At 44.9% G+C, this 19,855-nt stretch overlaps 1 protein-coding gene across 1 annotated transcript in view; it reads left to right on the top strand.

Annotated features, from left to right (window-relative positions):
* Nucleotides 1-19,855, top strand: part of ATP2C1 (ATPase secretory pathway Ca2+ transporting 1) — a gene marked incomplete in the record, with an annotated part of 2,099,819 nt that overhangs the window by 1,500,580 nt on the left and 579,384 nt on the right. The window contains 1 exon segment of the mRNA XM_044066734.1: nt 15,749-15,799. Within this exon segment, the coding sequence (XP_043922669.1) occupies nt 15,749-15,799 (51 nt within the window).

Raw genomic sequence — 19,855 nt, 5'->3', positions numbered from 1 at the left:
CCCACAAGCGGCCAATTTGCACATCAGTGTTCTAATACTGAGGGCAGTGCTTTTAGCGTTGCAAGCATTTCACTCTTTCCTTCCTTCAAGGACAAATGCTATCCAATCAGACAAAATGTCCATAGTCTGGTATATCAACAAACAGGGGAGAACCAGATCCTACCCCACCCCCATGTTGGGAAGGCCTAAGAGTTTCTCAGTGGGAAGTTGCCTCCAACCTGTTTCTGATAGCAGCACATATCCTGGGAAACTCCAACATGATTGCGGACAAACTAAGCAGGTGTATCCTTCTGCCTCATGAGTGGGCTCTCAATCCCAACATAATGATGAAGATCTTTTGCAGATGGGGTCAGCCTTGCTGTGATCTGTTCACTTCTCCCATAAACCACAAGTGCAGCAGCTACTTTGCCCTAATTCTCCCTCGCGAGGAGTCCTCGAGAGATGCGCTTCTTCATGATTGGCCCTCGGGACTTCTGTAGGCCTTTTTCCCAATTTCGCTAATTCCACAGTTTCTGAGGAAAGCTCAACAGTTGAGAAACAAAGTAATTTTCATTGCACCTTAATGGCCCCATCAAGTCTGGTTTCCCTCTCTTTGGCCTCACCTGGTTCACCACCTGAGAAATCTGAATCCAACTCCAGACCTGCTGTCTCACACTCAGGGTTTGGTGCATCCCAACCTTCAACATCTCAAGCTGACAGCTTGGTTTCTCCAATTCCAGTAATTGCCAGGCAGAACATCTTGTCCTCCCCAGTGCAGAAGCTACTTCAGCTTCAGATAAACCGTCCAGCAGAAGAATTTACCTAAATAAATGGAAAAGATTCTCTATTTGGACCTGTACGATGGCACTGATCCTTTCTTGGCACCATTTGAAAAGGTCTTGGAATACTTAGCTACCTTATTTCAATTGGTGGTTCAACTTCTACCATCATGGTTCATCATCTGTGCAATGTTTTTCTTAAAGGCATTAATCATTTAAACCCCCCTTTCAAAGATCCGGTAGCGTCTTGGGATTTGACATTAGTTTTACAATGCCTACTTCATCAGCCCTTCGAGCTAGCAGCCACTTGTGACCTCAGGTTTTTATCTTGGAAGACCCTCTTCCTAGAAGCTATTATGTCTACTAGGAGAATTTCAGAGTTACAGACTTTGTGTGTGAATCATCCTTATATAATTTTCCACAAAGAAAGAGTATCACTCCGAACCAATCCCTCCTTTCTTCTAAAATCAGGTACCAGATGGGCAAACCTGTTTCAAAGGTCACCTTATCATAATGGTTAAGAGACTGCATTACCTTTATATACAACCAGAATAAACTCAAGTTAAAACTCATTCTTCAAGATCTGTTTCCACTTCAGCAGTCTTCCATTCCAGAGCTTCTGTGGAAGACATATGTGCAGCTGCAACTTGGGCTACTCCTCATACCTTTATCACTCATTACAAATTGGACATGGTCTCCAGGAGAAGGGTATCCTTTGGCTCTATGGTGCTCAGAAATATCCTTCCTTAGGGCTGCTCAGGATCTAAAGTAGCTGGGGAGTCTATCCCATCAATCAGGAATGAATGAAGGTTGACAACATCAGATAAAGAAGTTACGTTCTTACAATATCTTTCCATCTGTGTTGTCGATCTTCATTCATTCTTGACATCCCACCCTCTTGCCTCCTCCTAGAAGACTCCTGGAGGTTTGGAACTAGTCCTGGGGATATTATAGGCTTGTTGCTCACAGAGCTTCCTTATTTTCTTATTGGTAGGCAAACTCCATCTGAGGTAATGGAAGCGAGGCAGTATGGGTAGAGTCTTAGCATGAAAGTTTTTGGCTGGCACGAGCTTTGTATAATAGCCGAGTCGGTTCCGAGGTTACAGAACTGGACCCATCAGTCAAGAATGAATGAAGATCGACAACACAGATGGAACGTTATGGTTAAGAACAGAACTTCTTTTTCTTGCTAACTGCCACATCAGTAGCATCACCTTAAGTATGCATTCAGTAGTGAGAGACCTGGGAACACATTTTGACAGCAACCTTACCTTTGACCACCTTGTCTCCACAGTGGTATGAAAGGCATTCTATATTGCTCATCTCATAAATAAGGGCATTGCCTCCAGAAAAAAAGAATTTATAACCTCCCTGTGATCTTCCCTCATCAGGCCGGTAATCGAGTACAATGCTCCTTTTGGTATGTATCCTTCCAAGCACCAGCAGCAATTGGAGAAACCCCAAAGGTTCCTCACAAGGAAAATTTAAGGTCTTCAGCATCTGTATTATGGGGATCATCTGAAATCACTGTCACTTTATTCTGTTTCATACAGACTACTCAGAGGTGATCTCTGCCTTGCATACAAGGCAATCTCTGACCCTGCTTTATTGGAAATGCTGCATATCTGCAAGTCAAATGGTACATGGGTTACTTGCCCTATAAAACCTTAACTTAGTATGTGACATTAATAAAACCTGCTAGTGGGACAGATTTATCTCCCAGAGATTACCACACCTTTGCAACAGGCTCTCTTCAAATGCAGTCTGGATGAATGGATGGGTGAGAGTAAATTTACCCAGAGGGTTCCACCTATGTCCCTCTTGGACAGGGGCAATCGGTGCTGATCATGGAAGTAAGGCTAAAAAAATTACTAGGCTTGTAAGGGCCCTAGGTCCATTAGCCAGGTAACTTCCTATATTCCTATGATGGGAACAAATGTTCCAAACTGACAGCCTCATTCAGACATGAGTTAACCTAAAAGAAAGGTTATCCATGCTAAGACTATGTGCTTCACCTAAATGCTGCCCTAGTATTGTATTATCTTTATACCTCTTCTAGCTGAGTAAACACTTAAATGCTTTCAGAGGACATTAACTCCTAGCCATTTCTCTTTTATCAGATTGTCTCCTGGGGACATGAGGACCAGATATATAATATGCTCAATATTCCTTTTCATTTACTTGCTCTCCCTTAAAACTTATTACTAGATCAAGCTAAACAGGAGCAATTGTTTTACATTAGTATCCCATTACAGTTAAAACAAAAATAAAATAACTGAGAAAACTTTACTTTATAACATGCAAAGAAAATCATGCACTATAAAATAGTACCATTAAGAAAAAAATAGTTTTACTTAGTTTACATTCTCCCTCCACTTCCCCTGTCCTAAATATTTTTTCGAATATTAATGACATGAAGTGGGACAAATGCTTTAGAGTCCCCTACAATTTAACATAGCCCAAAAGAGTCCAGTATTTCCAGATGATCTTGTTCTGTCATATTTCACAAATATAATTAATGCATTGTAATTCCCAAATTTGTCAGTTTCTACGTTACTGGTTTTATTCCTGTTCATCTCCATCTCCCAAATCCTGTGTCTGCTTCATTTCCGCTATACGCTCAGTTCATCTGTTCCACTTTTGTGCTTTTTTTTCCCTTCTCTCAAGTATTTTCGATTGACACATTGGAAAAGGTTTCTCTGGCACAGTCTCTCTCTGGTCTTTATTACCAAAGGAACAGGAAGCAGAATCTTTTTTTGTTTCACATTTGTTTTTGTTGGACAAACTTTTTTTGTATTTCCTCCTTAGCATGTACTTCATCAGAAAATGATTTTGTCCCTCTAGGGAAGAATATTTTGAAGATAGCTGGGTACAGCGGTTTGAATCTCACACCTGCTTCTTGACATTCCATGATTAGTAGAATGTATTTACTGCTCTTCTGCCTGGTGTACATTTAGTAATCCATTCTCCACAAACACTCTGCTGTCTTCCACTTTTTGTGCTTTGCCTTTCTGCTACAGTTTTGTCAGAAACAACTCTTTCTGCTGGTAGGATTGCATCTTTACTAGTAAAGGTCTAGGTTGCTTTCTGATATTATGGTTTGGAGCATATACACAGTGCCCTTTCAGTTAAGAACCCCTGCTGTGGAATACCAGTCCAGTTACTTATTTGCGCTTTCATAAAATTAATAGTCTGTTACTTCCAGCTTTTCTTGTACAGCAGAAAGTCTTACATTTTCCCTGTGTGCTCTGTCCTGTAGTTCTTCTGTTTTTTTTTTTTGAAACCTCTCTTCCTGAGCAGTCTTATATTCAGCCAGCCTTTTTATTTCAACCTCTGATTTTTGCGGTTTTATCACCTCACCTGAATATGTGTTTAAAGCTTATTCCATTTTTTCCAGCATTTTGTTGTTTGAGTTGATATACTCCATCAGTGTTTTGTTTATTTTAATCAGGTATGTGTGCAGTTGACTTAGTTTCCTCTAGGTTATGGAAGTCATGTCTGGAGCTTGCACTGCTTTTTGCTGAACAGGTACAGTACTTTTCCCAGTTGGTTTGTTTTTTCCTCACCTTTTATAGCTGATTATGTCCTCCTATTCACATGTTGCAGTATCCTGGACTCTTGTGTTTCCTTCTCTTGCTACCTGAACATCCTGCCAGTATACGAAAGCTTCTTGTCACTGCTAGGTGCGTGGGCCATAAAAGTGATGTCTGCACGTAGCAGACCTCAGAATTCTCCACTGCCAGTTGAACGTCAGCTGTTCCTGCTGTACCAGCCGTCAGATTGAAAATTATAAGATAACTACTCCATTGGAGACGTTTTGCTTTTTGAGTCACTGCATGCTTGTGTGGGTTCATGTCATCCAGGAAGGAAAGTCTAAGTGTGGCCATCAGATTCCCCCATAAAGGTGCCCACGAGCTCTGCCTTTTTTCTTTAGGGCCAATGCACAACCATTAGTCCTGCTCTATCTGCCAGGCCTTTGTCCCGAAAACCTTGCATAGCAGACTGCACGCTTTAAACATTTATCTGGAAAATCGGCACCTTAAGCGCTTAGCTTTAGGTATGAAAGAGCCATCCGGTCAACCTGTCAAGCCACCCTAGAAAAAGGCCCAAATTTCTAAGCCTGAATCCATACGTAGCTGCACCTTCTCCACCCATCGTCCCTCCTGTAGCCAATGTCAGTCTGGAGGAACGATCGGTTGTCACCAAAATGGGTACAGCAGGTACCGATGTGGAAGCTGCAGAACCCAGAGTGGAAAACGCGTCCTCTGAGGTTTTACAGATGTCTGCTTCTGATGGCGAGGGGGAACCTTGGCTTGCACCAGCTGCTTAGATGGATTTTTCCATTACCTCACTGGTAACTGACCCCATGCCTACCCTGGCTCCGATGCCTACTAGGCTTTCAGTTAAAAAGAAAGAAAAGGAAGCATGTTAAAACTAAAACTAAAAATAAATTTAAGTAAATTTAAAAATAAAAGATCTAGGCCATATTTTAACATATGAGTTTAATAGTTTATTGCTGTGAATACCAGGGTACCTGAAGTATAAACCTTTTTTCCAAGGCACTCCATGGCCTTGCTGTCAGGTTTATCTGTAGGGAGAACTGAGGTGGATGAAAGCATTTTTCAGGGCTTATCAGCTGAAACTGATACAGTGGCATAGTCTGCTACAGGACATTTAATAAATAATTTGGTCCCCTCGGGGACCTTGTAGAATCTGGCAGAGGAGGATGAGGGTGTGGCAGGCCTAAGAGCTATAAAAGCATTGAAGAGGCTCTGAGAAAATGTCTGCCAGTCTGGCTGGCTTTGTACAAAAAAAGAAAACATGCTTTGTTTTCTTTTCAGGATAGGTCTAGAGGGCATAGGGGCCAAGGTAGGCCTAGGTTCACTAACATCTTCAGTAGTGGAAGGACCTGTCTGGGCGACCGGTACAAGCTGTGGTTTCCCCTCACCATCGGTAGCCAACCTCTGCATTACCTCAGAGGATCTACCTTCTGCTCTGGGTTCTGCAGCTTCCCCAATGGTACCTGCTGTACCCACAATGGTGGCGACCGAATGGTCCTCCCGGCTAACACTGGCCACAGGAGGGACATCCGGTGGAGGAGGTGCAGCAATGGGATTCAGGCCTAGCAACTTTGGCCTTTTTCTTAAGTGGCTTAATGGGCTGACCAGAGCCAGGAATAACTTCTCGGGACTGAGGCAGATGCAGCAGATCTGGCAGAGGCTTCAGCTGCATCACAGCTGCAACTAATGAAATGCCTAGTGACCTGAGAAGACAAGGACAGAAGGCTGGGTATCTGTGCCTTGGCAGGAAAGTCTGAGATCTTCCACGTTCCCTTAGTCACATCAGATCTCCCATGTACCTAGCAGTGAAAAGAAGCTTTTATATAATGGCCAGACGTTCGGATAGCAAGAGAAGGAAACCCGAGTCCAGAATACTGCAACATGGAAGAGACGGGCATCTATGGTTATGGTAAGATTTTACACAACTATTCTTTCTTTCAGGTCCTTTGTTTTTCTTTTTTCCTGGCATCCAGGCAGTGAACTTGCTAGCCAGTTACTGAAATTTACCCAGAAATGTAACTCCACTGGCTTTCTTTCTGTTTTCACACTGGGAGAGCTAGAATTAAGCTGTTACTCAATGTGCAGCCATCTTGGAAGAACCGCCTAAGTATGAGATTATGAGCATATATTGCAAGTTTTTCATGAAAGTCACCTTATACAGTGTCTTCCAGCAGAAGCAGCTCTTAGTATGTTTGTGGTTCAGGATAAAAAGGAAATGAAAGTGGGTTGAGACTGCACCTCTGCCTTGTTCCTCCGTACAAATTAATTATATGGAAAGCCTTCTCTCTGTTTGTTTTTGTTGTTCAGTGGTTATAAAGTGACGTCCATCAATTCTACAAACCTAGTAGGAAATTCTATATATGTCAGTGATCGAAAAATATAGTTCCAGTCCACTTGATTCGTTGTCTTTTCTGCATCCAGACTATGCTATTAGGAGAGTTTGGGTTGACACAGAGGCATCCTTTCTCAAAATAGCTGATCTGAAGTAGTTACTTCATTTGCTCTGCAACCTGTGGGTATCGGATCCGATCTCGGATCCGAGCCGGCAGCTTTCCAAGCTACAAGATCCGAGCTCCTAGCTCCTCCCCCTACCCATAATCCCCTGCTATGTGCTACATTACCTCAGATAATTTTTTGCAGCGGCTGAAGCAGCTACTTTCGAAGAGCTCCTTGGCTTTTTGGTGAGATTGAACCTTTTTTCTTCTTTTTGTAAAAAAAAAAAAAAAATCTTTTCTTGTGTGAGAGTGTTTAGTTTTTTCTGGGTTAGTTAGCAAACGTGTAGTTAGTTAGGTACCTTTGTTCCCCCTTTATAACTAGTTTTTTCTGTTAATTCCCGCCTATCACCCTCCCCCCTCTTAGTGTTTAGGTGTGTTTTTTGGTGTGAGTGGTGTTATGGCTGAAGGGCCTAAGGCGGTGTTCTCAAAGTATACTGAGTGTGGCCATAAGCTTTCGCCGGCAGATGGCCACACTCAGTGCGTTTTATGCTTGGGGGCGGCCCATTTGTCATCTGCCTGCACAATCTGCGCGGCCTTTAATCCCCGAGCTATTAGGGACAGGAAAAACAAGCTGATCCTGGCGGGCTTGTTGCCTCAGGAATCAGCTTCTTCCTCCCCCACTCAGGCACAGGCTGTCTCCACAGCCCTCGTGCCTTCTGGGCCCCCGACTCAACCTGGGACTCAACCTCCCTCTTTGGGTTTGAGTTCGGGGGATTCAGGTACCTCCACTACGGTGAAAAAAAGGCACAAAGACAAGGGACATAAGTCCCACAAAAGGCGGGCTGAGACTCAACCCTCAGCCCCGCCATCTAAGCTGACTAGGTCTCCCTCGAGGGGCTACGGATCCTCCCCCTCTCGGCTCCGTTCACCTCGTTTTTCTCTGGAGCTGGAGGAGGAGGATCGGTCTCCCTCGAGGTCATCGAGGCGACCCTCCCGGCCTGCCTCGACGACTTCTTCAAGATCAACAAGAAGCCTCACTGAAGCAGATATGGATCGGATGATGCGCCGATTCATCCAGACCCAAATGCAGATGGGGGTGCTCTTGCCCCCATATTTGCTCCGATTACTCCTTCTCCAACCCGTTTTCGGGTCTCGGAGTTATCGGATCCGGGCCCTTTCGGAACCGGGGATTCGTCGGCGCCGATAGCTCTGGTCGCTTCGATGCCGACTGTGCCTTCGAGTCTGTCAGATCCGAGCCGAGGGCTGAGCATCGGATCCGGGGGAGCTGGTGTGTCTTCGGCTCCGTTGGGTTCAGAGCACACCTCTCTCTCGGCTCCGGCTGCATCGGCTCCGACCCCGATCCCTACCTCGGAGCCGAGGAGATTGCTCTCGGAGCCTGGCAAGAGTAGCTCTCCTTCGGCTTTTGAGGTTGTGGAGAGGGTACTGTCGAGGACCTCCAGGTCCCCGGTCCGGGCGTCTGATCCTCCCGTACCCCCGCTGCATGTGGCTCTATCCTTCATCATCCGACCATCGGGACAGCCTGCTCAAGCCCTCCAGTTGGTTCCCTTAGAGGAACCGGACCCCGTCGACGAGCCCTCTTTGGACAGTCCCACCGAGGAGGTCCCTCGAAAAACGTTGGTGCAAGAGGAGGCACCTGGACTCCCCCGAATCAGTCACAACCGACATGGATTTAGATGAAGGGGAAGGTTCCCCAAGGTCACCCCCCGAGGATGTCTCCTTCGGAGACATCATGGAAATGTTGCGTATTAGAGGGGGGGGTGGTCTGCCCAAAAACCTTCCGCAGATGAATCCGTGTTCCTGGATGCGTTTGAGGCAGGCCCTTCTACCTGCTGGGTGTCCCCCCCGGCTGACCCCCTGGTAGACCTCATTACTACCAGGGCATGGAAGGAGCCCGACACAGTGGAGCCTGTCCCGAAGCGACCCAACATGATCCTTATCCCCCCAGTGGATAGATTGTCTTGGGCCAAGGGAACCCCAGTGGATGCCATGCTGGTGGCGGCTGCCACCAAGAGAGAACTCGCACAGGAGAGTTCTTCGGTTCACCCGCCAGATAAGGAATCTCGAGCACTGGACCGCATTGGGAAGCGGATGTTTAGTTCAGCAACCTTTTCTGTAAGGGCGCTTGACTACATGGCACATACCATTAGGCTGCAACGAGACTTAATTAAGGAATACGCTGCAGCCCCCCCAGAGTCCATGTCGGTCGAGGACAAAAAAGTTTTCTCGACTCGTATGGCCACTCTAAAATCCATCTCTAACACGTCCATGCGTCTACTCTCCCATGCCACGGAGGGAGCCGCTAGGGCCAGTGGAGCCGGAGTGGTCTTGCGATGTCACTCCTGGCTCAGTCTTTGTGATTTCGCAGATCTCTTCAAGGTGTCCTTCGCGAATGCACCCTTTGACGGATCTTCGCTCTTCAGCAAGACCATTCGCGAGACGCTGGTTCAAAGCGAGAAGGATGGGAAGACGCTGTCTGCCATTGGGGTCCGCTTCTCTAATCCCCAACGATCCTTTTCTAGGAATCAGAGGGAACAAAAGAAGCTGTGGTTCCGTAAGTCCCAGCAATCCGATCCGGCTTCGGACCCCTCATCCTCTAGAGGCAGAGGAGGACAAGGAGGACGCCGGCCCAGAGGCAGAGGGGGACCAGGGAACTTCGGGTCCAGGGAACCCTTCCCGGATAGACACGCGCAGCAGCCCTGAGGGCTTACCCGGCTGTCCCTCTCTGGAGGCAGTTGGGGGGCGGTTGTCGGAGCACCTTTCAAACTGGGAGTCCATTACGACAGATCGATGGGTGCTCCGCATCATATCCAGAGGTTATACCATCCCCTTCATAAACCACCCTCCCTCGACCAGACACCTCCCCGATGTTCCACCCGATCGAAGGGAGGCAGCAGCTTCAGAAATCCTGAAGTTGCTAGAAAAAAGAGCCATCCAGCCCGTCCCCCCAGACCAGTCCGGATCGGGTTATTACTCCAGGTTCTTTTTAGTGCCAAAAAAGACGGGGACCTCAGACCCATTCTAGACCTCTCCGCTTTGAACCTGTTCATTCCCAAAGAAAAGTTCCGGATGGTCACCCTCCAATCTATTCTCCCCCTTCTGTGGCAGAACGACTGGATGTGCTCGATAGACCTCAAGGATGCGTACTACCACATTTGATGGACAGACTATCCAGAAGGTTTCTCCGCTTCTGGCTGGGAGCCAGTCATTACCAGTTCAGGGTTCTCCTGTTCGGCCTCACCTCAGCCCCCAGGGTGTTCACCAAGGTCATGGCAGTGGTTGCAGCCCACCTGAGACTTCAGGGCATTCAGGTCTTCCTGTACCTAGACGACTGGCTCCTTACCGCCACCAACAGGCATCGGCTCTGCCTGGCAAGAGATTATGCTCTGACCCTTGCCCAGAGCTTAGGCATCTCTGTAAACCTCCAGAAATCCTCTCTTTGCCCCGTACAGGTCCTGGAGTTCATAGGGGCCAAGTTAGATACCCACATTTCTCGAGCTATGCTAACTGCGGACAGGATAAACAGCTTGTCGTGTCAGGTGCTAATTCTTCTTCAAAGCCCGGCCCCGAAGGCGAAATTAGTTCTGAGGGCACTAGGATCTATGGCAGCAGCGATCAGTCTCGCCCTTCACGCGCGTCTGCGAATGAGGATTCTGCAGTGAACCCTTCAAGTTCAGTGGTCCCTGCTACTCCATCCGTTGAATACTCTGATTCCCCTAAGCAGAGTTTGCAGGCACTCCCTTCTTTGGTGGCTCCACGGCCCAGAGCTGAAGGAAGGGAGGCCTTTTGTTGTCCCTCCCCCCAAGCCACGCTGACCACGGACGCTTCTTGCCTCGGGTGGGGGGGGCATTGTTCGGGCAGAACCGTGGAAGGCATGTGGACTCCCCTGGAGACCGCTTTGCATATCAATGTCCTAGAGATGAGGGCGGTGCTTCTAGCGTTGCAAGCTCTCCACAACCTTCTACCTCTGGGGACTATTGAAATCCAGACAGACAACATGTCAGTGGTCTGGTACATAAACAAGCAAGGAGGAACCAGGTCCTACCCACTTTGCCGGGAGGCTATGAGAGTATGGGAATGGGCGATATCCACCAACCGCTTTCTGGTAGCAACTCACATTCTGGGTCGGTCCAACATTTTGGCGGACAAACTGAGCAGAGTGATTCTCACTCCGTATGAGTGGTCTCTCAATCCATCAGTTGCGAAGCACATCTTCCGCAAATGGGGTTGGCCTTGCTGCGATCTTTTTGCTTCTCCTTTAAACACAAAATGCAGCGAGTACTTCGCAATACTTCCCCCCGAAGGGGAGAATCCCAGAGATGCTCTAGTCCATGCTTGGCCGTCCGGTCTACTATATGCCTATCCACCCCTTCCGCTCATGACCAAGTTCATACAGAAAGCCCATCGGTTGGGGAGCAGAGTTATCCTCATAGCCCCATTCTGGCCTCACCAGATCTGGTTCCCGTACCTGCGGTCTCGCAGTGCATCTCCGCCATGGATACTGGATCCCATTCCAGACCTGATTTCACATCCGGCGGGATTACAACCCCCGAACCTGGTGAACCTCAAGCTTGTGGCTTGGTTGCTCCAGTTCCACTGATGGCTAGGACTCCCGGTATCTCATCTCCTGTTAAGGCCATTCTAGTCGCAGCACATAAGCCGACTACTAGGAAGATTTACTACAGCAAATGGAAACGTTTCTCTGTCTGGGCCAAAGATAGAGGCCTGGATCCATTTACAATTTCTATTCCTACTATTCTAGACTTCCTGTCTCAGATATTCAGACAAGGAGCAAGTGCTTCAACAGTTAAGGTGCAATTGGCAGCCATCTCCCATTTCCATGTGGGAGACGGACTAGGATCTTTGGCTTCTACTAAATTATGTAAAACCTTCTTACAGGGCGTTTTCCTCTTGAAGCCTCCTGTGAAAGTGGTGGTGCCTCCATGGGATTTGGCCTTAGTCTTACAAGCCTTGACAGGCCCACCCTTTGAACCCGCGGTTTCGGTTCCATTAACGTTCTTGTCCTGGAAAACAGCCTTTTTGGTGGCCATTACTTCAGCCAAAAGGGTATCAGAACTTCAAGCCTTATGTATGAAGCATCCTTATCTCATTTTTGATAAGGATAGAGTGTTCCTCAGGGCTAATCCATCGTTCTTACCTAAGGTGGCTTCGGAGTCAAATATCAATCAATCAATCAATAAACTTACCCGTGTTCTTCCCAAACTTTCAGAATAAAGGAGAATACACATTGCATAAATTGGATGTGCACAGACAACTGTGTTTCTACCTGCACAGGACTAAGGATTTTCGCAAATCGGACCAGTTGTTCGTGTCATTTGCTAAATCAGCCATGGGTAAGGCCATTTCCAAAGTGACTGTAGTAAATTGGATTTGTCAATGCATAGTCCACGGGTACGTATCTGCAGGCAAACCGGTTCCTATGGGAATTCACGCTCACTCTACGAGGGCTGTGGCCACCTCTGCAGCCTTCTGGTCTAGGATCCCCTTGGATGACATATGTTCTGCAGCTACCTGGTCCTCTTCACATACGTTTATTTCTCATAAGTTGGATATGGTATCGAGAGGTAGGGCTTCCTTTGGCTCTGCGGTGCTTCGGAATATCCTTCCATAGGCCGCCCAGGGTTTCTCCCTAGATAGCTGGGGACTCTGTCCCACAGGTTGCAGAGCAAATGAAGTAACTACTTCAGATAAAGAAGTTATGTACTCACCATAACGTTCCATCTGAGTAGGTACTTCATTTGTCTGCAGCCGACCCCCCCCCTGCCATCCCCCGAACCTTTCGGGATTCCTGATCACCAAAGAGATCTTGTTCTGCTTTAGGACAGTTTATCTGGTGTTGCTTTCTCTATCGAATGTAGGAGTTGTGTAAGAGGCAAAAAATTCGATCTGAGGTAATGTAGCACATAGCAGGGGATTATGGGTAGGGGGAGGAGCTAGGAGCTCGGATCTTGTAGCTTGGAAAGCTACCGGCTCGGATCCGAGATCGGATCCGATACCCACAGGTTGCAGACAAATGAAGTACCTACTCAGATGGAATGCTATGGTGAGTACATAACTTCTTTTTTTTATTACGTTATCAAAAATAGTCTGGTTAGAAGCAAAACCTGTTTGATCTTGATGTATCACAGAAAGGAAAATTTTAGCCAGGCCATTTTACTAGAAGGGCAGTAAAAATCTTAGTCATGATCTGAAATCTTCTTTGGAGGGATCTTTTTCTTAATTCAGCATTGCAGAATTGATTTCCTGCTCCCAAGAGGTGGGGTATTACTGGTACAAAGAATTTAGTTAGCTAGGGGATGTAAAATTAATGGAAAACTCATCTTAGCAGATATATTTCTGTTGGCAGGCCTGCTAGGCCAAGAGACTTGCCCATTTTGTGTCCTTTTTGTAACCTCTTCTATCGCCTCAGACATAAATTCTGTCAGCAGTGAAAAGGCTTGATCTAGGTTCAGGTTAGTTAGTTTTATAGACTCTGGAATTAACTAACGTGGATTCAGATTAGTTAATTCCAGACAGTCTGTATAGTCTTTCAATGACTGTTCACATCCCCCCAGCAGTTTCATCAGATGTGCTGTAGTATACAGAAAGGCAGATCAAGTAATGCAGATATGGGACTGTGAATTACGATAAAGGTGTTGGTAATTTAAAGCAACACTTAAATTGCAGATGCTAAAATGGTGTGCAGGATGAGAGGATAGAGGATATGACCAAAGACTAAAGAAATTAGAATTCTTCTCACCGAAGACCAGAAATGATTGAAAGAAAGAAGCTTGATATAAGTGCCCAAGATCATGTCAGGAGAATGTGAAGTTGTCCTAAACAGGAAAGACAAGAGAGGGGCAAAAGGAGACAAAGGCAGCAGATTGTAGGGGCTACCTACTCCCTAGATGTCCACTATACATAACCAGTTATGGACCCATGAAATGGACTGCTGAGATGAATGGTGAAGAGGGAATCAGTAAAGTTATTCAAGAAAGCATAGAAAACTGTGATGGGGAAAGGTGAAGATTAAGGTAGTTAGAGTAATAGTTTCACTTAATGGCAAACTAGATAGTAGTATCATCTCCTTCAGACATGTGCAGTATAAAGCTGTCATGAAGCCTTCCTCCTGTTAGATGTAATCTTGACAAGTGGAATACGGTTTCCATTTGAGTAGAAAAGCATCCCTTTCTGTCATTTTGCAGATGATTTTGGCTCATCTCCAACACCTGGATGATTTGGTCTCAGTTGATGTCCTGCCATATCACTGTTGCAGTACTCTTTACTAAAAGGGATTCCCTGCCAAGGATAGCCCAATATACCAAAGCCTTAGGATTTTATAGACATTGTACCTCACGCACAAACTCCCCACTCAAGGTGCAGGGCATAACGATGATGTACGAACGTCTTTGCCTCCAGTATGAATACCATCATTGATCGTGGTCTGAACTGTGCTGATTACTGAGCCATGTTTCAGATAAATGCCCCATTGGGGTTGTTTATCTTTACTCCTTTTTAGTTTTGTGAGTAATCATCACCTTTGCTTTACACAGTGCTGCAGATACATGCCTTCATGTGAAGGGGAATCTTAACTAGTCTTTCACAAGGATCAGATTTCTTTAGGACTAAGTAATGTTTTTCCAAGTATATCATCAGAATTGCTATTGTATTAGTCCATATATGTATTTTTAATTTCTTGGACAGTAACCAGAGAAGACAAGAGCTTTCAAACCCGGGATTGCATCAGTGACTGAGATCTTTACTTGAAATTGGTATACAAGACCGAGAGGTCAAAACAGTGTTTGTTTCCTTTACTTTGGGAATGTAAGGACTGCCATTTACCTGTTAATCCCCTGTCTAGTTCATTGGCTACCTGCATCATTTTTTTTTTATGTCAGGTGGCTCCTCACCCTTTGAAAAAGGTTGTATTGAGTGGACACTTCACTAGAGGCATGGCAGTTTCCAGTGCTTGCTTCATGAACTTCTCTGTTAGACATCTGTGCTTCGGCCTCCTTGTCTTCAGTTCATGCTTTCATAAAGCATTATTGTCTAGAGTTGAGCCTTTTGCACTTCAGGTCTCCGTTGATGTTACTTTCACTGCTTGTATCCATGTATGTTACCTTCTTAGTCAATATGAGAAAACTGTCCTTGTTTTTCCTTAAATTCCCTCTGTCCCTGTGTGTTTGGACAGCTCCTTCATCCAGCAGCTTTTGGATTTCCATGCATGTCAAGCAGGTGTATATCTCAGCATGTTTCTAAACAGTGCAGATGTCAAATTCATTTTGGTATTTTCTTGATTTGTGAAGTGTGTTGAATGGTTGTAGATGAACTGGAGTGCACATGGGATAGATTTGTGTTTGTACTTTGCACAATGTCATGATGTGAGCTGTGAAAGATGCATGTGTCTTCATGTTTTTCAGAAAAAAATGATGAATCCAATCATATATCCACAAAGGTTGAGTCCCTTTGTTGATTTACTTGAATGGAAAGACTATATCTGTTGTGTGTTTTTGTAATACATTTTATGCTGATGTTGAGAAATGACGGTTTGTTATGCAGAATGAAATTCAAGACACTGGTAAATGGTGCATTGAGAAGTTTGTGCAGTGACAAGTATTAGTCTTGTGTGCTGAAGTTACATTTATGATAGCTGGACTGGAGGGCTTATGGGTTTACATACACCTGTGTAATGTGAAGTATGATATCAGGGTATGCTGTAATGTGAGAAGCATACGTTTCCAAGCTTCTGAGAAAAAGTGCTGAACTGGAGCAGAATAGAGGATGTGTCAGTCATGTTACCACGTTAGGGTTCCCTTGTAGATCAACTGTCATAAAAGCATGTCTGTTATTTGCGTTTGTGTAATAAAGATACACTGATATAGAAAAGTGACAGTTTATTGTTGTACAGAATTTTGTTTTGCATACTATATGATGGTCGATATGAACAATAACTTTTCTTTCTTTTCTCTTTCTGTAGGTAGCAGTGTTTTACAGAGCAAGCCCTAGACATAAATTGAACATTATTAAGGTAATTATTATATGTGAAACTATTCAAATTACTGTAAAGAAATGTTTAGAAGTATAGCGAGTCTCGTTTTTTAAGGGAGTTCAATGGATGAGACTGAATTGGAAATTTAAAGTAGAGGAACTTGTTCACCAAGAAACTTACTGCAGGTTAAAATATTGGTATAGTATGAAAATAATAGTGAAAAAATGTTTTGAAATATTGTGGAAGTATGGAGATGTTACATAAGACCATGTTTGTCTGAAGTTGAGATTGCCTCAGTCCACTGAGCTGTTCTTTGAATGTCATTCAACTGCAAATCAGTGCTCGGTTGAAAGGCTTTTCAATCATTTTTCATTTATGGTCCATGTCAAGCTTTCCCATTTTCTCTCAATGTGTGGAAGGATTTACTGTAAATGGTGGAGCATTCTTACCTATCCTCAGGGTCAGATTCCAAGAGTTGCTCCCAGAGTAAATGACTTTACGTCAGTGTAAGGCCAATCTATAAACAGGCATACTCCAGGGTCCAGATTCCAAAACAACTTACTTTCAGTCTGCTGTCAGTTTAAGTGGTCACTTACACTGAGAGCAAGTCTTTTGCAATCTGGCCCTTAAAATTTCGTTTTTTTTATGGCGGACAAAACTTGTATTCATCTCAAATTGTTTTATAGTGTTCACCCAGCATTTTTTAGTTTTTCATACTGTTTACTGTATTTGTAATTTTACTGTTACAGTAGTTCAGCAGTTTATGAATAAAAGCAGTTATATTTCTTCATTAAAAAATGGGTGAGAATATAAAAGCAAGCAAGAGAATGCTAAGCTGTTATTGACTGCGTTTTTTCTGACATCAATAATACTCCATTATGAGTCCATTGGTTGAGTTTATACTGCCTACCCATCATTTTCTGGAAGTTTCTGTAAGCCAAAACAAAAGTGCTTTCTTGATGGAATACATCAATATGTCAGTCTTCACTTATGCAGGTATGCTTATCCCTTGCACATGGCAGTTTTTGCTGCCTTGGACCATTCACATCTTGTTCTTCGGTTTTGCTGATATGAGGTTACTGTTTTTGCATGCTGTTCTAATTTTTCTCCATGCAGCTATCAGCTGCTAACGGCTGCTCTCCTCATTTACCAAGTCTACTGGACCCACCTTAGCTTTCCTCAGGCTCAACCCAACCCATGTCTGGGAATGGTGAGTAGATCAAGGACACTAGTACAGTGACATACTGCTGCTTGGGAGTGTGTCCTAACTCTCACCCACTGCAGCAGCCTTGCAAACTCTGGTAATCAGTGCTTTTGGGAGGTGCATGCATGGTTTTGCATATCTGCAATGTCCTGAGTAGGCGGCATATTTCTTTTTCAGCACGAAGCTCTATAGGCTCTTAAAGCTGCTTTTGTTGCAGTGAGTCAAGGCTACTTCCCTCCTCCTCCCTTATGGGTGAGCCAACATTGGGCACTCTCCCATCTTTCACCTGCAGCTTCCTCCAGTGCCACTAATTAAACATTGGTTGGCTGGTCCACAGTAAGGGCTTTACCCCTTTTGCATGCTGTCTGTTTCTTTTTAGAAAATGTGAATTCTTGACAAATGGGGTAAGAAGACTCCATCGCATGACAGGCGGAAGGGTTGGTTCTTATTGCCCAACAGGTCGACTGGAGTTTTGCCTGAGAGTCTTCATGGAAGACTGACTGTGAACATTTTTTTCTTAGACGTAGGTCTGCTTGGATGTACAGCTTCTTGAATCTCCTATGGACAGAGCTCATCTCCAGCTAGCAGAGGTTAACTTCTGCTTCCTTTCTTCATTTCTTTAAGGGACTTAAGGCCTGAGAGGCTATGTATCGTAGGAAGTTTGTACTCATTTTCCCTACTGCTTGATTCTTTATCAGCCCTGCTTGATTTGTGAGAAGTGGCTTATTGTGTCCTCCATCACAGACTGAAAGTATTGAAATGTGAGATGTCTTCTTCTAGGTTTTCCCTCTTACCTGTTTGAAGTAATCAACCAGGATTGAGAAGGCATTGCATGGTAAGCTCTTCTCATAGTCTCTCTGGCCTAGGCATCTGAGATCTGGCTGTTGGTTGATTCCTGATGGAAGTTGCTGGAGAATAAATTCACATATAGAGATTGCGGTTTGATCCAGAGTCTGGTTTAGAGCTAGCATCTCATTATCACAGGCTGTTTATTTATTCTTACAGTTTAAGAAGTGTAGATCCAGTTCATTCTGTATAGACTTAAATTAATCAGGGAGTGTAGAGAACAACAAAAAATGTATTTTTCTTGCATGTTGTTATAACATTGTATTTTATCTTCTTAATGTAACTGTTAATGTCCTCCTATTCTCATGTTGCAGTATTCATAACCATAGGGAGGTGGCTGCCTGCATCACTGGACATCCAACCAGTATACCAAAGTCTTAGGCATGGGGGTACATGTGACATTGCATGTCAGAACCATAAACAGACATCAGCTATAAATGTGATGTCTGCACGTAGCTAACTCAGAATTTTTCTGCTAGAGTGATCAACAGAACTCTGATTGCCAGCTCTTGGAATCCGTTAGCTCGTTTGTCTTTGGCTATCCGCTTCAGATAAGTACCCTTTTCGGTTTTTTGATTGTATTCCTTCTTGCTTTCCCAGACGTACATGTCGGGTAGGAAGAGAAAGTGTGCTTTTGGAAGACAAATTCCACATAAGAACATGCACGATCATTGTTTGATTTGTTTAGGGGAAGGCCATGACTGCAAGTCTTGCGACATCTGCCAGTCCTTTGTACTTAAAACCTTGCCTAGTTGTCTGGCTTCTTTAAAGTTATCCTTAGAAAACCAAAGACTCTGACGTTTGGCATTAGGTATGGAGGGTGGGGTAGATATCTCTGAGGAGCCGCCTTGTAAGAAGCCCAAAAAAGTTAGGCCTGACATCCATGCTGCACCTCAGGAGTCCGGTGAGACTCTCAACGTGAATGTAAGCCAAGGGTCACATCGGACATTGGTTTTACTGCTGGAACCAGGAACCATGGTGGAAGCTGGTTCAGCTGAAACCCAGAGTATGCCTGCTGAGGTTGAGCAGCCATCAGGCCTTGATGGCGAGGGGGAACCATGGCTCATGGCATCAGACGGGCCTGCTTACCACCTTACCATCCACTCCGTCTGCTCCCAAACCGACTACTCCTACTATTTCTCTTAAGAGGAAACAAAAAGAAAAACACACAACTTCAGAACCAGCAGAAAAACACAGAACTACTGAACCAGCACCTGGATGGGAAGCCTTTTCCTAAACCTTGTTCAGAGCCTTCCAGGTCCTTCAGTCTCAAGTGCCCCAACCAACACTACAGCATGTGCAGGCCCTGGAGGAGTCAGAGGAAGAACTTGAGTCACCCAAGAACTTTGCTACTCCTGAGGAGGAGGACACTGTTAGTCCTGAGTCTCCTGGGGAAGAATTCTCCTTTGGGGACACAATTAAACTTATGAGATAGCATTTTAAATGGCAGGTCTGTGATGTTTCTGAGACAGAGATATTTTGAACTCCTGCAGATGGATCACCCTTCTCCATCTGCAGTTACTCCTCTGCTTCCAGCTTTTCAGGATGCCTTTCAGGCTACATCTCAGGTCCCAGATTCCCAGCCCCCAGCTTCTAAATGACCTGATGAATTTTACAAGGTCCTCCAGGTGGCACAGTTCTTATTCAGCCCAGCAGTCATTGCTGTGTCAGCAGACAAATCATCCAGACAGCTAAGAAAAGTAGAGGAAATTCATGGACAGACGGGGAAGAAATTTTATACTAAATGATCCCACTAGAATAAAAAAAAATAAAATTACAGCAAAAAATAGGCCACTGACGAGGAGAAATCTGGACTCTTATTTCTCCTTGTCAGTGGCCTATTTTTGTTGTAATTTTATTTAAGAAAATGCATACTTCCTCCACACTATCCATTAGGTTGTTATCAAACCCACATGGCTAGGTTTGTTCTAGATAGCCCTGGCCAAGGCCTCTGCACTCATGCCTGATGTGCCATATTCCCCTGCTAAGCCTCAGCTTTCTGCTGCTTCTCAGGTGACCAGGCACTCCAAGTGCAGTTATGATGC

Source organism: Protopterus annectens, chromosome 3.part1 (assembly GCF_019279795.1).
Source record: "Protopterus annectens isolate FY-2018-M chromosome 3.part1, PAN1.0, whole genome shotgun sequence".
Taxonomy (NCBI): Eukaryota; Metazoa; Chordata; order Ceratodontiformes; family Protopteridae; genus Protopterus; species Protopterus annectens.
The sequence above is the reverse complement of the archived record's forward strand: the minus strand, read 5'-3'. Positions and strand labels throughout refer to the sequence as shown.